At 45.8% G+C, this 21,128-nt stretch overlaps 1 protein-coding gene and 1 pseudogene across 1 annotated transcript; one reads left to right on the top strand and one right to left on the bottom strand.

The window, feature by feature from the left end:
- Positions 1-7,968: 7,968 nt before the first annotated feature.
- On the top strand, positions 7,969-10,137 carry LOC120704540 (annotated as a pseudogene).
- A 5,874-nt stretch (positions 10,138-16,011) lies between these two features.
- On the bottom strand, positions 16,012-18,015 carry LOC120704541 (NAC domain-containing protein 22-like). The gene is made up of 2 exons (XM_039988967.1): positions 16,706-18,015; positions 16,012-16,151 (listed from the first exon to the last, which is right to left on the bottom strand). Exon 1 carries the CDS (start codon positions 17,826-17,828, stop codon positions 16,836-16,838), a length of 993 nt encoding a protein of 330 aa, XP_039844901.1. The 5' UTR covers positions 17,829-18,015; the 3' UTR covers positions 16,012-16,151; positions 16,706-16,835.
- Positions 18,016-21,128: the final 3,113 nt, after the last annotated feature.

Raw genomic sequence — 21,128 nt, forward strand, 5'->3', positions numbered from 1 at the left:
CAATCAGGGTCACCGGATCAACATCCAAGGAGCATAGGGGATTAAGTAATTTTACAATTAACCGTCCGCTCTTGCATTGGGTAATCACACTTTTGCATGGTTTGCACGAAGATGTTGGTCTGCATCTGATATGCATCTGATATGTTCCCTTCTAATAAAACAAACTAGCAAGGTGGCCCGCGCGTGTAGCGCGTGTAGCTAGTTTTTTAACTTAATATTTAAAAAACAGCAAAGAAATTGCACCAGCATTGGTAATAGCATAGAAAATATTGGTATCTATGCTCTTTATGTAAGCAATTTGCTTCTAAATAATATCTATGTGTGCTTTGTTGTGTTTTATTTTTTCTTTGTTTTTTAATTTCTCCCTCTATTTGTGCTGATTTTTTTTTCTCTTTCATTTTCGTCTTTTGCATCGGATGTCATTAATGGTGAAATTCACTGTGTAGCTTGAGCCCTCCCAAGGTTATCCTGCCGCGTTCAGGCTCATGTTGTTTGTTTTGCAAATTTGGCTGGAGGGCTTTGTTCATAGTTGGTTTTGACTTCTAACTAAAAAAACATCTCTTTATCATAGGACACTCATCAACCATCGCAATTTGCTGCAAGATATTGCAGTCTATCTTTTTATTTAGAATAATTGGAAATGAATAGGAAATGACCAATTATACCCCTGCCGCCTAAAGCCATCCCAAGTTCCCAACCCCATCTCCATCGAATCGCCAGAACATCGAATCATCCTCTGCTTTGGTCCGTATAGCGCGGAGGTCCGGCTGTAGCCCTCATACCGGCGGCACGCTGGGGTCCTGCCGCCGCCGGCCGGCCTGCTCGAGCCACCACACCGGTCACGCGCTTCGATTTTCTGGTGCGCTGAGGATTCGGTCGTAGCCCTCTTACCGGTGGCGCGCTGGGGCCCTCTTGCCGCCCGCCCGTGCCGATATGCATCAGTCACCACCTCAGAACGCAGGGCATGAAGCCTCCGGCCGTGTCCCTGCTTCTGCCTGGCCGTGCCGCTGCGCCAGCTTGCGTGGCGTTCGCCCACGAGGCTGTGCCTGCATCATGGCGGGTCCGTCGGGGACGCGCATCGCTCGGCTGCGAGTATGTGGCAGCAGCACGCCGGATCCGGCTATCATGCAAATAGGAAACTCAATAATTTTCCTTTATTTAATAGCAGCTCAGATTCAGAAATGCTTTACATAGCCTAGCCTCTATTGTTTTTACTGTTCATCATATATATGTTTTTACTAATACTGTCAAGTGACTTAACATTCTATTTTCTTACTGAAACATTTGTTTTGTTGTCTTGCTTAGGTTTTTTAAGTAGCGAAACATGACCACAAATTTTTTTTTTGCAGCGAGAGCCTAGTGCAACCTTGAAGTCATGGCACAGAAAAAGGAAGCCCACCAGCCAAGTGTGCTGCTGGTGCCTTCTAGGCGATGACGCGCAGCTGCTCCGGCGAGATTGCACTTCTAGTTGGTCATCTATTTATTATTTATATGGCTGAAACTCTTTTCTTGTACGAGTTCTATAACTATATTTATTGACCGGTATCTTTCTAAATACATTCATGTACCTGCTATAGAATATCAAATACATTTTTTTGAAGGGTAGTACATTTACGTACCTGATATGGAACATCAAATATTTTATTAATTGTGTTAAGCTAAGTCAGGTTGTTTTTTGCATGGCCGGACTTTTTTTTCCGTCTGAGTTCTAATAGATTTTTTTTATCATGCTGAATACATTGTCATGAACTCTTCTGATTACTTTATATCGTTAGATCTTCATAAAATTCGACCGTGCAAATTCTTCTCTCTTTTAGATTAATGTGAGAATTTCTAGATCCTCTCGGCTAACATGGTGGCTTCTTTTGACTTCTTTTAACACTCCCTTACTAATATAATAGATATATTACTCTTAATGCTAAATTTAGTTATACGTGTAGGTTGTCGCTGCCATGTGCACTCAACCCCTGTTGCAATAGTTCTTTTATTTGATAAAGCGAGTAGAGCAATATATATTTCATGTAGTTTATAAAAGTATATGTGTCAGATTTGGAGTCACAACCACAACCCACGGTGGTAAAGGAATGTATCTCTGATCCCTTTGTATCGCTACTAGAAAGCATGCGTGTCCTCTTTTAAACTACATATTTTCTCCGATTCTTTTTGTCTGGAGTTGAAGAGGAGAAGATGCGTGCAGTGCACCGTCCAGTTTGGTTTGTTTTTTTGGTTGTTTGTGAGTTTTTTTTTTAGAATTGGTTGTTTGTGAGAGGTGTGGCTTTAATTTTTGGGGCCAAGAGATAACCAGCCGAGCAAGAGACGGCCACCGCGGATTGGGCTGGGCAGGCTGGGTCAGAACCCAACTCTGTCTGGGCCACAATAAGGTCTAGCATGGTATAGGCCCATCCATAGTGGTTTAGTCGCACGGGCCCAATTGAGCAAATGCATCATTCCGGCCTAGCTGTTTCGGCTCACATCCATATGGAAGCCCACGTTACGCTAACGATGTTAGATTGTTAGTTGTTGCTTCCTAATTTTTGTTTAGAAAAAAATGAACGCCAATTTTTTATGCAGCCTTAGTAGCATCTGAGGTTCTGGGTTCGACTTCTTATTGGAGCGAATATTCTGAGATTTAACGGCTTTGTGCATTCAGTGATAGGCGATGTTCCCGTCGACAGCGATGCGCCTGTGGGACTTCGTCAATCTCGAGGATTTGCCGGCTCAGTCTTCGAAGATGCTCATAGAGGTAGGGTTTGCGTACGTGTGTTCATAGGGGTGTGAGTGTGCGTGCGTTGTGAGTGTCTGCATTGTACTGTGTAATCTCAAAAAAAATTAAATTTACCGAATAATGAAAAGAAGAAATATAGAATGCGCAGCCGGCAAGTTTGATCCATATATACTCCCGAATAAAGCAGCTAGCTGGACTAGTGCACATACGTACATTTATACGACCTGCTATAGTATAAGTGTATGTATGTACGTATGCATGCATGCATGCACCGCAGTATATACCGTACGTACATGGATGCCAGCGAATTGAAGACAGGCTGGACGATGATGACGATGGGTGGAACGCCACGTACGTACACACGCGCGTCAACCAAAGCGCGCGGCAAGTCAAATTTGAGCAGCCGGCCGCAACCTCAACGGACTCTTACTCTGATCGACTTGCTACTGCAGACTGCTATATATACTAGCCGACGACACGATCCTTCCACCTAGCTAGCTCTATATGGAGTAGTACGTGTGGCTAACCTCCTTTTCACGATACTGATCATAACTTATTAGCTTACATAATTAGGTCTCCGAGTTTAAGGGGCTGAGCTAGCCATCGGAGCCACCGGTGTCACTTCCTTTGCACTCCATAGATAAACAGTTAATAACAGTAATTTTCTTTGATTTTACACAAAATCATCATTGTCAACTGACAACAATAAACATGCCTAGCTCCACCCCTGCTGAGTTTTGCAGCATTAAGTTAGGCCTGCTAATGGGTTGGGTTGAAATGGGTTTTATGGGGTGGGTTTTGAAATGGAGTGTGTTTGGATGATTTAAAATGGGTTGTATTAGTTAATGGGGTGGGTCGGGGCGGGTTGGGGTGGGTTGAAATAGATACTTTTTACAAAATAGTATAACTATATATAAATGTGGGTCCCACGTGAGAGCTGGGCTCTGAAATTAAAACAACGTGTTTATATCAGAAAATTTTATCGAAATTGACTGAATTTTGTTGGAGATGACTCAGTACGACTGGCAGCTATTTTGTACAAAGCAGTGTGGCTAGAACTACCTGTGGGCCCCACATGAAGAGCCGGACCCTGGAATTAAAACCTCGCGTTCACACTATAAAATTTTATTGAAATTGACTGAAATTTGTTGGAGATGACTCAGTACGACTGGCAGCTACTCTGTGCAAAGCAGCGTGGCTAGAACTACACGTGGGCTCCACATCAAGAGCCGGACCCTAGAATTAAAACCTCGCGTTCACACTATAAAATTTTATCGAAATTGACTGAAATTTGTTGGAGATGACTCAGTACGACTGGCAGCTACTCTGTGCAAAGCAGCGTGGCTAGAACTACACGTGGACTCCACATCAAGAGCCGGACCCTAGAATTAAAATCTCGCGTTCACACTATAAAATTTTATCGAAATTGACTGAAATTTGTTGGAGATGACTCAGTACGACTGGCAGCTACTCTGTGCAAAATAGCGTGGCTAGAACTATACGTGGGCTCCACATCAAGAGCCGGATCCTGGAATTAAAACCTCGCGTTCACACTATAAAATTTTATCGAAATTGACTGAAATTTTTAGAGATGAGTCAATATGACTGACAGATACTCTGTGCAAAGTAGTGTGGCTAGACATATATGTGGTCCCCACATTAAGTGTAGAACCACTAAATTCCTCTGCATAGTAGAACCCATGGGTTTTTATGGGTTACCCGCTTATAATGGGACGGGTTGGTTAGAGTTGAGAAATTAACTAATTGGGTTGGGTGGGGTTGGATATCTAAATATGTTAATTTTGGGTGGGGTTGGGTATGGTACGGGTTCCAACCCATTAGCAGGGCTACATTAAGTTCATGTATCATCGACCGAGTATATATATGTACCTATTTGGAAAGAAAATAATAACACGTAGAATTTATACAAAGTATGCATATCTTACATATCCGTAAGAACCTTTGACGAGACTCAGCCAAACAAACATATATACATTTAAGATTAATGAAATCAACTTATCCATGCATTTTACTATCAACGAACATGTAACACCCACCACTAGAACAGCAATCATGTGCGCTCAGCAACTCGATCCTACTGGGGACAAGAGTGTTCCATTTATGCATCCATGTTGCACAAAAAGCTATGAAAAATCAAACACAACTAAATAATTAAATAATGTATTCTCTCCATACTCGAAAAGAAGTCGTTTTGGACAAAGTTTGGATCAAACATCGGGAATATATATAAATCACGAATAACTTTTAAGTTGTTGAGTTTCAAAATACAAAAATCATATGAATAGATTGGTCTTGAAAATACTTTCATAAAAATAAAATTATATCACTTTAATTTGCGATAAATATTTTTTATAAAAATAAGAAGTCAAAAAGTTAATTTTTGGAGATCGTGTCGCTGTCCAAAACGACTTCCTTTTCGAGTATGGAAGGAGTACATACTATTGTATATGTGCTATCTTAATTATTGCATTGTGAGTACACAAGCAAGTACATGATCCATGTATATGCCTGGTTCAATATAATGGTTGATTTATTAGCAGCCCATCAGCTGCATCTATCATCTCTTGAAATTCCTAGCTAGAGTGGGCGACTATGCAACCGATTTATTAGATGCGGTCAGAGCTGTCTCTCACACATGTACACATACACCGTGTCAAGTTGGACATATGGACACATGCATGCACAGCCCGGCCGGCCCCGACATGCACCTTGCGTGCTATATAAGGCCATGCGCGGCCACCTCTTGTGTCACACAATGCAAATAAATTAGCAAGCAGATAGTACCAAAGTGTGCAACCAACAGTACAGTAGAGACGATGACGATGAGGGCAGTGGTGGCCACAGCCGCCTTATTGCTGGCCGTGTCTGCGCGCGCCGAGCAGTGCGGGTCGCAGGCCGGCGGCGCGCAGTGCCCCCAACTGCCTCTGCTGCAGCAAGTGGGGCTGGTGCGGCTCCACCTCCGACTACTGCGGCGACGGCTGCCAGAGCCAGTGCACCGGCTGCGGCAGCCCGCCGGTCGCCGGCAGCGGCGGCGGCGGCGTGACAGACCCGCCGAGTTAAAGGCTTTAATTAAAGTGTAGCCACCATCATTTGAATATATTAAACGCATTAGCTTAATTAAGTATAATTTGACAGGTTGTTTCCAACGCACAGGCCGATCGAAACACACCAAAAGTCTCGCATGAAGTTGAGCGCAGAAGGTACCAGCATGATAAAATATTACAAAATAGTAAATAATATTAAGACTTTTGCAAAATACCTTTAAATTTAAAACTTACAAAACAAAAGATAGCAACGGAAGAGAATCTAACTCATAACTTATAGAGCATGTTTACTAGAGAATGAATCAAACGAACTAAATAAGTCGAGAACTACCGAAACGTGAAGACAAGGTGGTACATCAAGCCCACCGATGTGAAGCCTAATTAGCTCCTATACCTGAAATAGGGTAAACAACAAATACTGAGCAACTAATACTCAGCAAGACTTACCCGACCAGTGGGTATAACTTAGCCCACATATCTAGACATGCAAGGCATCTGGCTGGTGGTTATTTTGCAGAAAAAGCGACTAGAGTAATTCCTTACTTTCATCATTTTAGCCCTCGATTCTATATAAATTAACCATAATCTATCATTTGCAAAAACTAACTATAGCAACTATGGTGGAGCAACAAGTATTAAATCAATGTAATAATCCTCATATTTATAACTTATCATCCCAACATACGCTACGATGTGACTCGGTGACCAAGGTGCTCATATCCGAGAGCGACTGACGGCGAATCGATTCGATTTAACCTTGCAAGGTGGACCTAACCAACACGGTATGCATAGGCCCCGTCGGACCACATGCACCAACCATTCCCCTCCCTGCCTCGAACTACAGGACCGTCCCACCATCATATGGCCAACCGAGCTCAACGAGAGACTACCAAAAGTAAAACATGCATCCCACTTCTCCACGACTACTCGACTACCCTAGGAGGTGAGTTGAAGTCCTATACTTTCGAAGCAAGGCAGTACTCGACTTACCGGTTTCGACTCCTACTCCCGGCATGCGGCTAGTACAATTCAAACATGATCAGCAGGGCCAACAACGGTACGGTCCTTAATCGACACAGACGAGACTAAGACACCCAGGAACCCTGTCCTGCTGCCATACCTACACATCCTTATCATTCCTGTCCGGTCTCAATTCTCCATTCATTCCATATCGAATACACAACTCATGTACTGGAATATGAATATATCATATATCTCGCGAGTAACCGGAAATTACTCGACTTCTAATCATCATATATCTCGCGAGTGACAAGAGAGCACTCATCTTCTACAGGAAACCATTAAGCATAGCACTTCTATCGTCCTATACATACTAGTATAACTCAAGGAAGCCTAGGGATCATGCAACTAGGGTTCCAAACAATTCCTATACCTAATACACAAGTAATAGAGACATATATAGGTGTCATAATTTGAAATAATAGGATGTGCACCGGAGCTTGCTTGGGGTAACACTAAGTCAGTGTTAATGCTATTAAGGCCTTGGGCCCTTCTGACCTTGGGCCGGGTCTTTGGTTGCTTCAGCGGGTCCTTCCATCTTCTGCCGATATCCGTCGAACACCGTCTTGTGGGTCGACTCCAACACCGCGTGCTTCACGTCCACACGTGTACATCTAGCGTACCTAAATGAGGTGCAATAATGCATATGCATGAATATATATGAAATACCAATTAATGCACATGCATATGACACAAATTAGTGCAGCTAAAATTCCCTACTTACAAAAGAACCATACTCAAAATGAACTAGCTTGCGGATTGTCCGCTATGCAGCAGCGGACAGCTCAACCTTGCTGTCCCACCAGAACAACCAACGCCTCTGGATAAACTTAAAACTATATTGCGGACTGTCCGCGATCCGGTAGCGGACTGTCCGCAGTACACCTTTGCAAACTCACCAGAACCAACAACGTCTCTGGACGAAATTCAAGCTCTACGACGGACTGTCCGCTCCCTATTAGCGGACCGTCCGCAGTTTACTCTGCCAATCCACCAGAGACAACGACGTCTCTGGACAAATTTCTAATCTTACCGGCGGACCGTCCGGCCCTCCTTGGCGGACCGTCCGTGGTTCATTTACGCGAGACCACCAGAGACACAACGCCTCTGGACAAACTCTAACCTAACTTGCGGACTGTCCGGCCCCCCTGAGCGGACCGTCCGCGGTTCGTCTTTTTAACATCGCACGACAGGCGGCAGCAAGCGCGGCGGCGGCGGCCGTTCACCGGCGCCGGCGGCGCACAACGGAAAGGGAAAAAGGCCGGGGAGCACAAGTAACTCACCATGAATCCATTCTTGCGGTCGGTTCGGGCGGAGGATGACCGGAGAAGCGGATCGACGGTGGAGCAAAGCTTCAAGCGGGCTCCAATGGTGATCGGCGGTGACGGGGGCGATTCCGGCCGGGAAGGAGCTGGCTGGGGGTTGGAGAAGGTGAAGGAGGTGCTGGGGAAGGTGCTCGTGCAAGGAATCGAAATATGATGGTCGGATGAAGGAGATCGAAGGGAGGGGGCGACGGTGGAGCGAGCGGATGAGCTCCGCTCGTCTGATCGATGGGATGAGGAGGAAGGAGGAGATGATAACCGGAGTCCATAACCAGATAAATATCTGGGTGTTCTCTGGACGGACCGTCCGCCGCTCCAGAGCGGACCGTGCGGAGTTTTTTTTGGGTGTTACAGGCGGCGTCGCGTCCATCATCTCACAGTCGCTGTTCGACCAGATGCTGCTGCACCGCAACGACGCCGCTTGCCCCGCCCGGGGCTTCTACACGTACGCCGCCTTCGTCGCGGCGGCCAACGCCTTCCCCGGCTTCGCCGCCACGGGCACCGCCGACGCCCGGAAGCGCGAGGTGGCGGCGTTCCTGGCGCAGACGTCGCACGAGACGACCGGCGGGTGGGCGGCGGCGCCCGACGGCCCTTACTCGTGGGGCTACTGCTTCAACCAGGAGACCGGCGCCGGCTCGTCGTCCTACTGCCAGCCCAGCTCGCAGTGGCCCTGCGCCGCCGGCAAGCAGTACTACGGCCGCGGGCCGATGCAGCTGTTGTGGAACTACAACTACGGGCCGGCGGGGCGGGTGTAAGGATCACCGGGGTGTCCGACCCTAGAGGGGGAGGGGGTGAATAGGGTCGCTAATCGCTTTTTAACCTAGGGCTCAAACTACTTGCATAAGATAAACCTAACACGTCCTACGCATGCTAGTTATGACTAAGGTTTATCTATGCTACTCTCTACTAACCCCTAAAAAGACTTGCAACCTAGCTAATCCTAATCAAACTAACTAGGAAAGTAAAGGTATGCAAGGTAGAGTAAGTGCGGAAACGTAATGCGGTAAGTAAAGAGGTAAGTGCAACTGTCCTCTGATCCTTGAAAAACAAACTCTCTGGACAACTGTACCGACGCCATTAACCGGTGCATCATCGGTTCATCCGATGTATGCATTTTCCTTGGTCTGCTTCTGCCATTGCACCGACGTATTCAAACTTCCTATCGTCGGTTCATCCGGTGCCAAACCCTAGCCCGCAGGCCATCTCTGTCATTGCACCGATGAGTACATTTTGCCTTACGTCGGTTTAACCGGTGATACTAAAACTCCCAGACGTGCTCAAGTCAATGCACCGACGTGTGTAATTTGCTTGGCGTCGGTTCAACCGGTGACTTGATTTCTTTTAGGTTTCAGGGCGCTGCCCTGAGACCCGCGAGGGGCGGCTCCCCCTCGACCCCCGTCCGCTAACCGGGTAGCGGAACCCCCGTAGGGGCGGCCCTTCGGGCCTAGCTTCGCCTCTCTTCTCTTTGTCATCACTTGAACCTAAAAGCCTGAGTATATCATCTAAGCAAACACATTAGTTCAAGTGTTGCGTGTGTCATCAATCGCCAAAACATTATATTGAAATATGGCATGAGAGGCCATTTTCGCTACAGCGGGCCATCGGCGCCGACCTGTTGGGCAGCCCGGAGCAGGTGGCCGCCGAAGCCGCCGTGTCCTTCAAGACGGCCGTCTGGTTCTGGATGACGCCGCAGTCGCCCAAGCCGTCGTGCCACGACGTCATGACGGGGCAGTGGAGCCCCTCCGCCGGAGACCGGGCGGCGGGGCGGCTGCCGGGGTACAGCGTCCTCACCAACATCATCAACGGCGGGCTCGAGTGCGGCCGCGGCGCCGACAGCCGCGTGGCCGACCGGATCGGCTTCTACAAGCGCTACTGCGACATGCTCGGGGTCACCTACGGGGACAAACTTGGACTGCTACAACCAGAGCCCGTTCAACACCTAGCTAGCTCCAAGCTCCATCCATCCATCTCTAGCTGTGTTATGCATGCATGTCGATCGATCTGTAGCTAGGCCTGCTAATGGATTGGGTTGAAATGGGTTTTATGGGGTGGGTTTTGAAATGGAGTGTGTTTGGATGATTTAAAATGGGTTGTATTAGTTAATGGGGTGGGTCGGGGCGGGTTCTATATAAATGCGGGTTGAGGCGGGTTGGGGTGGGTCGAAATGGATACTTTTTACAAAATAGTATAACTATATATAAATGTGGGTCCCACGTGAGAGCTGGACTCTGAAATTAAAACCACGTGTTTATATTAGAAAATTTTATCGAAATTGACTGAATTTTGTTGGAGATGACTCAGTACGACTGGCAGCTATTTTGTGCAAAGCAGTGTGGCTAGAACTACCTGTGGGGCCCACATGAAGAGCCGGACCCTGGAATTAAAACCTCGCGTTCACACTATAAAATTTTATCGAAATTGACTGAAATTTGTTGGAGATGACTCAGTACGACTGGCAGCTACTCTGTGCAAAGCAGCGTGGCTAGAACTACACGTGGGCTCCACATCAAGAGCCGGACCCTAGAATTAAAACCTCGCGTTCACACTATAAAATTTTATCGAAATTGACTGAAATTTGTTGGAGATGACTCGGTACGACTGGCAGCTACTCTGTGCAAAGCAGCGTGGCTAGAACTACACGTGGGCTCCACATCAAGAGCCGGACCCTAGAATTAAAATCTTGCGTTCACACTATAAAATTTTATCGAAATTGATTGAAATTTGTTGGAGATGACTCAGTACGACTGACAGCTACTCTGTGCAAAGTAGCGTGGTTAGAACTACACGTGGGCTCCACATCAAGACTCGGACCCTGGAATTAAAAACTCGCGTTCACACTATAAAATTTTATCGAAATTGACTGAAATTTTTAGAGATGAGTCAATATGACTGACACATACTCTGTGCAAAGTAGTGTGGTTGGACATATATGTGGTCCCCACATTAAGTGTAGAACCACTAAATTCCTCTGCATAGTAGAACCCATGGGTTTTTATGGGTTACCCGCTTATAATGGGGCGGGTTGGTTAGAGTTGAGAAATTAACTAATTGGGTTGGGTGGGGTTGGATATCTAAATATGTTGATTTTGGGTGGGGTTGGGTATGGTGCGGGTTCCAACCCATTAGCAGGGCTATCTGTAGCTAGCTTTAGCCAACAAGGCGGGCGGCAGAGGTCACTCAAGTTTAATTATACATACGAATAATGCAAGCAATAAAAGACGTGCATGCTTATGTATCGAGATCTGATGAATTTCTTGTTCGGGAACTGTCAGTACTCACAAATAAAATTGAATTACAAAATGCTGAATTAATTCAGTGCATTATATTTATTACTGTGATGGACAACTTTTTCTCCTGCAATAATGGTATATATGTTGGAGTAATGGGCTTTGCCCATTACTTCTAAAGCATTAAAAGAATTTAAAGCCCACTATTAATGCTAGGGAATCAATGCTTAATTCCGTACCGGGAATTGAGGAGGATCTCAACCGACTTAAAAGGTGGACTTCGTGTACACCACTTGTGAAGCCGGTAAGAGGAGGACGGTGAACCACACGCGCGCGCGCTCGTTCGCCTCGCCGAGCCGTGGCTGAGGCGCGGCCGGACGTGCGGTGCGGTGCGAAGGATGTTTTGCAGTAAAGAGTATTAAAACAGAGGGTTAATGTCATCACTAATGACCGGACATTGAAGGCTCTTTACGACGTCCAGATTCGTTGAACCTGAGGCACATTAACTGCCGCTCATCAAAGCCATTCATGACGTCCAGATTCGTTGAACCTGAGGCATATCGTGCCTATATAAACCAGCACCCTCTCCTCTCATCCTCACTCATCTCAAGCACTCATCCAGGTACTCCTCTTCAGGAAACCAGCACCCTCTCCTCTCATCCTCACTCATCTCAAGCACTCGTGCCTATATAAACCAGCACCTCACTCATCTCAAGCACTCATCCAGGTACTCCTCTTCAGGAAACCAGCACCCTCTCCTCTCATCCTCACTCATCTCAAGCACTCATCCAGGTACTCCTCTTCAGGAGACCTCTCCCTTCTCCCTCAGCTGCTTTCTGCCTTCCCCACCGCTAGCACTGCGCGCACAAGTCTAGCGAGAGCAGGGCCTCCGGAACCTCTGCTCGCTGAAGGTCCTGCACGGGACGCGGGCAATTAGGTTTTTGGGGAGCGTCTTGACGCGACTGCTCGCTCCCTGAACGACTCCTTCGTCTACTTCCCGGCGTAACCGCTCGTGCGAACGACTACTTCGTCTACTTCCCGGCGTGACCGTTCGTGGGACGACTACTTCCCGGCGTAACCGTTCGTGGGACTGCACTGCGAACATCTTCCTGCATCGACATAGTTCGGCTACTTCGAGCAAGACCAGTCGAATAGCATGTCTATTCCAGCTGGTAACGGCGCAACCGGTGCCTCCGGCACTGGTCCCGCCTTGGGGTACTTACTAAACCTACTCTGATTTAATTCTTTGTTCATGCTTATTAGTGAGAATAACGTGAACACATGCACATATCTTGTACACACATTATCACTCATCTATATCATGAAATTGATATTAATATTTGGAATTAAAATATACCGAAAATTGCCTAGATATCTAACAATATATGGGTCTGTTGGAAACAGCAATCTGAAAACATTCAGATTTTGTTTATTATTAGCTTTTACCTCTAGAAAAACAAGACCTTGATGCATGGCAGGTTTAGTTTGGCTGAAATCGTTCCAAAACTAAAGTATCTAGCTAGTTGATGCGCACACGTACGTGGTTATTAGTGGGTACGCATTATATTCACCAAAAATCTACTCCATCCGTTTCAAAATGTAGGTCGTTTTGTCTTTTATAGATTCATAGTGTTTGCTAAACATCTATATATAACATATGTCTAGATACATAGCAAAATATAGAAATATAGAAAAGTCAAAACGATCTACATTTTGGAACGGAGGGAGTATATAATATATCTTTGTAGAAGATATAGATATAGTTAGATAGATAGATATTTAGTGATCAGATGATCATGCATGTCCATCCAATACACGCGTGCTAGTGGCAATCTATCCATCCAGATGCATGCATGATACTGATAGCAACATCCATGTTTGGTTTCCGGTATTAAAAAAAAAAGATAGCAACATGCATGTAGTACGACGCAGAGGCTCACGTATGGAACGAAATTCCACAGATAACAAAAGCTTCTATGCTGGAGTTGACATACACTAGCAGCTGCACGCAAGTGGCTTTAGAAAGAGGACACTACTAGGTAGCAGCAGCTAGATCAACATTACCAAGACATGCATGTATCTGGATGAAGAAGGAGAGGGAAAAAAGAAAAGCGCTGACCAAGTCTCTTTTCTTTTGGACCGTGTGCCCTGTGTACGTGTTCATCATGCGGGCCGGAAAGGAAGTGGGTAGGATGACAGACCTATGGGCTTTGAATAAGAAGTAAGCCCACTTGGATTTTTCAGTTGTTCCTAAAAAAACTTGGATTTTTCAGGCCACAATTCCTCCCTCATCTCTCTCTCTCTCTCTCTCTCTCTCTCTTTGAAATCAGGCAGAGCTTTATTGATTCAATAAGATAGTTACATCGTTTACAAGCAATTGAAGGATAGAATTAGGGGGGATCATCTACCCACACAAAAGAATTTTTCTCTACCAAAGCTTGCCTTGCTAGTTCATCATCAACTACTGAGTTGCATTCCCTGTTGCAATGACTAATGGAAATAGCAGCGAAATCCATCCAAAGTTGGCAACATTCAACATAGATATGACTTAGGAGCTGCCGCGGTGGCTGAGAAGCCTCCTTCATTCATCATAGTAACAACTTCCAAGCAATCAGTCCTCCCTCATCTCTTTATATATATATATATATATATATATATATATATATATATATATATATATATATATATATATATATATATATATATATATATAGACACACACAACGATTTACGCACAAAAGATGGGGGCGCCAGTCACATGTGTGACTGGCTGCATAGCTATTGCAGAAAGAGCACCATAGGCCGGCCCACTTACGTACCTCCTGAGCAGAGGGTTTAAAGTTTAAACAAAGGTTTGAAGCAAATAAATTTGCAATTTTCAAGTGAAATGTCTAAATCAAATTCGGATTGCACCATTTAATTTCTTATGATGAAATCTTCAAAATAAGATCCCAGTTGACAATATTTAAATAAATTTTAATATGGAATACTTTTCCTGAAGGGGAACAATTGTATAAGAAGCTGGAACAATTGTTCGCATGGAACATTTTTTCTGAAGAGGAACAATTTTATAAAGAAGTTGGAACATTTTTTTTGAAATTGAAATAATTATTCTAGGTTCAAAAAAAGTTCCAATAATAAAATTTATCTAAATGTAGTCAAGTGTGGTTTAGTTTTTGAAGATCTCGTTATAAGCGACATAACCATGCTCCCGTTGATCTATAGTTGGCTATTCGGGCCGGCCCAATTAGGCCCGGCACGCGAAGCCCAACTACTTATTCGGGCCGGGCCGGGCCGGCCCTTGTGTCGAGCCCTTGGCCCAAGCACGGCCTGTTATTCGTGCCGGGCCGGCCTGATATCCCATACGGGCTTCGCGGGCCGAGTCGGGCTGCGAGCCCATGTTGCTATAAATCCCTTATTTAATTCAGAATTGTCTCAAAAATTTGAATTTGACAAAAAAATAATGAAATCTTAACATATTCTTAAATTCAAACACTTTCATTCACACACATACAAATTAAAACATTCACTTTTATTCACACATACACATTAAAACATACATAAACACATAGACAAACGCATATACGGGGAAGCGCTCGGGCTCGCGGGCCTTAACAGGCCTTCCGTGCTCAGGCCGCCCGTGTGCCCTTGTCGGGCGGGAATTAAACATGCCGGGCCCGGCCGGCCCACGTGCCGAAGGAGTGGCCCAGGCACAGGACGAGCCTCGTGTTGGTCCGGCCCGGGCCCGTTTAATCTCGTGTCGGGCCAAAAAAATTGTGCTTCGAGCCGGCCCATGGGCCTCAGGCCGGATGGCCAACTATAGGCTGATTGGAGTGGCAATGACGACATCCGTGGATGATGATTTTATTGCTGCCTTGGAGGATCTCCTGTCGATACTGTTTGGTGTCCGCTGATTGGTGCACTTGCTTGTAACTTTTGGTTTGGTTGTGTCTACTTCTGCGATGTACATCAAGTTTCTAAGAAGTTGAGATGTGATAATTAATTTGGTGTGGCGTTAAGACTTTGCATGAAAGAAACTGGAGTGAAGAAGAAAATTGAAGCTTAGTCTTTTTGTTTTCTTTCTTGTATTTTAAAACCCTCATTATTTGAGATTTTGAGTTTAAGAACTCTTGTAATCCTTAGATGTATATATCCACCAGGTGGATATAGAGACTGATTTATCACTTATAAAAAATAACTTTTTTACTGTGCCATGCTTCCTAATTACCCTATTGTAAAGTGTTGGGTATTTGTTTTTAAGACTAGTATTTTGTAGCTATTTGTCTTCCCAGAATTTGATTTGTTCTCTATTTTGAAGTTTTTCTATTTTGAAGTTTAAATGTTCCGTTGTTAAGAAAGTCATTTTTGACATCCATGGATCCAAACCGGATATGTGAATCCTCTAATAACATTTGAGGATTTATTGCCAAATTCCATCTTCATTAATAAGCTTGAAAAGCCATGTACTTTAAGAGATTTTTATTCTAGACTTCTAAATCCAAAAATTCTAGACCATCTTGATCTCTCAGTCTACACATAGTATCCCATTTTGTTAATCTGTATTTTTTTTCTATGTTTATCCTCTTGCCAAAAGAACCTATAGTTGGCAGGTTGCACGGCTAAGATTGTCGCGCGGAAGAATGAGCACGGGAGAGGAGGCCAACAGTTTTTCTCTCCCAATTAGTCATTTTAGCTGTAGAGATATGGTACCATACTCATGCGCTGTATATATATAATGTTGCTAGCTATCTAATAAACTCTGACTCTCCGTCGTACACGCGCGTATATGTACCACCCGGTTCCAAATCCCCCTTCATCCCGGTTTTGGAACCGGGACAATAAAGCCGGGATAAAAGGCCTACACCCTTTCGTCCCGGGTGAAATAACCGGGATTAAAGGCCATGTGTAACGTAAAAAAATATTTTGTGCAACCCAGAACTCGAACCCGAGATGTCTTGCCTCGCGTGTAATTTCTTTACCACCCCACCTACGCACCACATGTGACTTTAGAATAAATGTATTCCTGTTAAACTAACACGTGAAGAACCTTTTTGTCCGGGTTGGAGCCACCAAACAGGACAAAAGAGGATTCTTTTGTCCCGGTTGGTGTTACTACCCGGGACTAAATGTCCAGAGCCTTTTGTCCCGGTTGGAGTCACCAACCGGGACAAAAGGGGGAGCCACCAACCGGAACAAAAATGGGGTCCTTTTGTCCCGGTTGGTGCCTCCAACCGGGACAAAAGGTCTCTGTCCCCCTCGCTGGCCTGGCTAGCCGTTGGACCCGGGACAAAAACCACCTATTGTCCTGGGCACAAAAGGTCTATTCTATATTCTATAGTAGTGTACGTATATATATTATATATACTATAGTAGCTAGATCTCTGTCTGTAAGTAGAGAATATATATGACTATATATCAGGCGGGCAGCTATGTATGTATGCGACGATGCATAGATGGATGGACGGTTGATTATTAGTTAGAAGTTGAGGACGCTGCTGGCGAAGTATGGCGACCAGCTCTCCATCCAGGGGCTCCGCAGCTGCGTCAGGAAGGGGTCCTGCATCCACTCCTGCTGCTGCTTCGCCACGTCCAGCTGCGGCAGGCTCAGCGTCGCCGGCCTCAGCACCGCCGTCGTCGACTCGGCCATGACCTCCTTCTTCATGCGGCATACGCTCGCCGGCGGGATGGCCACGCCCATCATCGTCTCCCCCTGTTGGGCTTGGTGGTGGTCCGATCGCGACGACGACATGGTGGAGTCGTCGGTGGGCGAGCCGGCGGTGTCGTTGTGGCCGGAGGCGGACGGCGTGCATGATGCGGAGGCGGCGCGCGCGAGCTCCTCCATGGCCACCCGCTGCTCCAGCTCCTTGAGCGACACGGCCTTGCGGTAGACCTTGCACAGCACAATGTCCTCCTGTACATTCTTGGGCGGTGATGCGGCGTCGTCGTGGACGGGGAGGCGGTACTCGTTCATGACCCAGTCGGTCTTGGTGCCCCGCGGCGCGCGGCCCTCGTAGTAGACGAGCGTCTTCTTGAGCCCGATGAGGCGCTTGGGGTCGGCGGCGCAGCGCACGGCGCGGTCCGACCCCGTCGCCTTCCAGAAGCCGCGCTCCGTCGTGCGGCTGGGGCGGCCGCCGGCGGCGCCGGCCTGATGATGCTTGCGGTCGCGCGGCACGAAGAAGTACCACTCGCGCTCGCCGACGATGCGCGCCAGGCCCGGCAGCTCCCAGGGGTCGTGCCGGTACAGCTGCACCGTCGGGATGATGTCGAACTTGAGCTTCTTCCCCTGGGCCACCTGCTTCAGGTAGAACTCCAGCAGCTCCTCCTCCGTCGGGTGGAACCGGAAACCCGGAAGCTCATCAACCTCCTGCGTCGATGCGCCGCGCCGCCGCTGATGATCCATCTCTCGATCTCTGTCTCGACGCTGCTGCTGCTGCTGCTGCTGATGGTTTCTAGCTAGCAATACATACATATAATTAATGAGCAGTTGTTGCTTGATCGAGAGCTGAGATGATCGAGGGCCTGATGAGAGAGGATCGGAGCATATATATATATAGGCCGTCGGCCGGCTGCTAGCTGGTGCTGGACTGCTGGGTCTGGGGATGGACAAGCGACGAACGAAAGAGTGAGCGAGGAAAGTGTGTGGGTCATGCGCTCTCGTCTCTTTCGTTCCGGGCCGGTCTTCTCCACAGTCGTCACGGCTGACTTTTACTGGCTAGCTAGCCAGCCTAATGGTGCTGGCTGGTATGTGTCGTGTGTGGAAATTATTAAGACTTGGAATTCTTGATTGCGGCCAGGCTGCTTAACTATAGCTAGTGCTCATTACTTTACTTATTACTTGGAATCGAGTTAATTATTATCAATTGGCCTATCTATTGCCCCCTATTTCAAATTATTAGTTGTTTATTGGCCAGGACCGTACGGGCAAATCTAGAGGCCCTGTGCGAAACAATGGAGTAGGGCCCTAGTAGCCTAGTGATGGATCGCGAATACAAAGTGACAGCAGCTGGCAAGCGCGATGTGCTGTGCGAAAGAAAGCGGCAAACGATACGCCTACTATGTACGATTCATCTTCCAAGAGCAATTTGGACCACATTTTGCCACAAATTGGACCAACAATCAACTAAATTAAAGTCTTTACATAATTATACCTAATGTATATACCTAGTATTTTGGGGACCCTTTGAGTTTGGGGGGCTTGTGCGGTTTTTGTAAGTACATAGTTTTTGCTATGCATGCACAGAAATTCACTGATGTAAGAAGGTGTAAGTACTTTAGCATGTCATAGTGGTAGTTTAGCTTATTAGTTACTAGAAAATGTCAAATTTGGTGCATGAGCACACAGTTTATGTATGAACAACCATTATATTGAAGAAACAAATTATATAATAAGTACAACTCATTAACTATTGCCTGGTGACCCGCCATACATCCAGAAATTACACACACTGAAGAGTGCCTCCTGATAAAGAAGTGAGGGGGTGCGAGCCTGCAAAGTGGTCCGAGACGACTTGGTCCATTGGTGCACAATAACTAATATACTAAAAAAGTTCAGAGTGCGTGTCTGCACTGCAGCTAATTAGGAGCGACAAAACTACCTAAGAATTTCATTCATTCATGTGTGCCCCCTGTGCAGTGCATCCGTAGACGAGAGTGTTTTGATGAGATTTAATTTGGCATACGTAGCTTTCTCAAGGATGCGGAGAGAATGAATACCTCTGACCACCTTACTGTATATTACCAAGCCATGCATTCTTGACCATGCATGCATGGCTTGGTAATATATATGTTTCACATATGTGTTCTTTTTTAAAAAAATAATAATAATTTGCTACCGGGGCGAAGCCCCAGTTCCAAATTGACATGGTGCACTCCTTCAGGGACTAAAATAGCTTCTCAGGATTATACGGTAATTTTAAGCTTAGTTAGTGGTAAAAAAGAATTTACCCTGATGCGGCAGACTTAGCATGGCGTCGCCCCTGTTTGCTACTATCTGCATATGTAGAACATAATGCAAATTCTTTCACTTTTGCTGCACCATTTTTTTCTAAAAGAATAGTCTTGCATGTATACTTTTCTCTTTTTTCTAAGGCCCCATTTGGGAGGGCTCCTCCAGTGGCCGGAGCCGGAGTCGCACCAAACGGGCCCTAAGTGGGTTTTATTCGTCCTCTCCTTGAAATTATCATGATTAGGTCATATTTGAAATACCATTTTTTGCAAAAAGAATGTCGAAATTCTACAGGAATCATAATGCATGGAGTAATAAGCATATGTTGCTTTCAAATGTCATGGCTGTACATGTAGAGCTAGGTAGTTGTGTTAAGAGATACGTACGTACTCCCTTCACTTTGTAGAGGCAGCAGCTATACGTGTAGAATTCGTCCCTTTGATATCGATGGCTTTACTTTGACAGGAAACGTAGTACGTTGAAATGGTAAACCCCCATGAAATTAAACGGTTTTTAAGTCCAGGGCGCCCTCACGAACAGGGACAATGCAAGCAAACCGACACCATTGGTTTCCACAAGATTTCGAGATGGATGGACGGATGTTTTGACAGTTGAATTCGTTGCGTTCACAGGTTTGTTAGTCGTGCGTGGCCATGACTTTCCGGAGCAGAGGACATGGTGAGGTCCTCCTGATAGGTGACCTCCCCACATATCTCCAATAATCCCTCTTTTATTTGTCTCTTTAAAACCGCGTTGAATCGTTCCAAGTCTTGAAATGATTCTCCTTTTTTGACGAACCGATATATGGAGTTACTTTCTAAGAAGAAATCATTGCAGAGAATTCGGCGGCGGCTGCTGCGCAAAAAGACTAATGGTTGGCTAAAGTGGCTGCATTTTTCAGGCACCTCACCATTCGCATCAAACTGGGGACCTGCTTGGACTATGCACGCCACTAGCAATCTAGCATAGCATACATGTCAACATCAGACCAACCTTTTGCAACCTTTTTTATGTTTGACAGAACTTGCATTCAGAAAATTACTTCAAATTTCATCCCAGGGGAGAACAAAATCTGCAGCGAGTTCGCAGTCATATCTCAACAGCTTTATTCATCTCAAATTTTTTTTGCTCCCTTTCTTTAGTACCAGTAAGGTCATACCACCAGTGACAGTCATAGAGCTCAAGTACTGATGCTGATTTAAAGCAAAACATGTACGTATTGCTTTCTTTCTTTTTGGTGTGCTTTAAATGGAATAATAATACCATGAGCAAAGAAAGAGCAGCATGCATACGATACTAGTGTTTCTGAGTGTGACAAAGGTGGACTTGTCTGGTGCTAGGAGACTGGAGACAGAAGATCGATGAGCCAGCTAGCTGTACCATATAAATCAAGAGAGCAAGACTTGGGAATGGAGTTGGATTGGAGCCATCCATCACATCCAAGTCAATTATATTGGACCGGTTCTTCGATGCACAAGTCGTTGCTAGCTGTTACGGGTCGATAGATTTTGCCGCTGTCCGGAGAGTCAAGTCCATGGTTGGATTGCCCTCCAGTGACATTCAGCCTCGCCCATCACCACATACCAACACAAGCAGAGATCGGATCCGCAGCTTCTTTGAAGCAGTCCAAGTCTTTCTTCTGTTCTATCCTGTGCTGCGAATGAAGAAGAAGCTTCAATTGGTGGGTCAGTCACCTCAGGGCTCTCCCCAAGTGGTGGTGATGACGCATCATCTTGAGTTGGACGACCTGGAAGAAGAGGTCGTTAGTGATCCATCTTTTTGTTGCAAAGAGAGAAATTATGTATATTATGAGAGATGAAAAGA

This window comes from Panicum virgatum, chromosome 4K (assembly GCF_016808335.1).
Source record: "Panicum virgatum strain AP13 chromosome 4K, P.virgatum_v5, whole genome shotgun sequence".
Classification (NCBI taxonomy): Eukaryota; Viridiplantae; Streptophyta; class Magnoliopsida; order Poales; family Poaceae; genus Panicum; species Panicum virgatum.

What these genes read in the sequence shown, in the direction of transcription:
- LOC120704541 (XM_039988967.1), bottom strand. Translation starts at nt 17,828, where the DNA reads ATGTATGTATTGCTAGCTAGAAACCATCAGCAGCAGCAGCAGCAGCAG.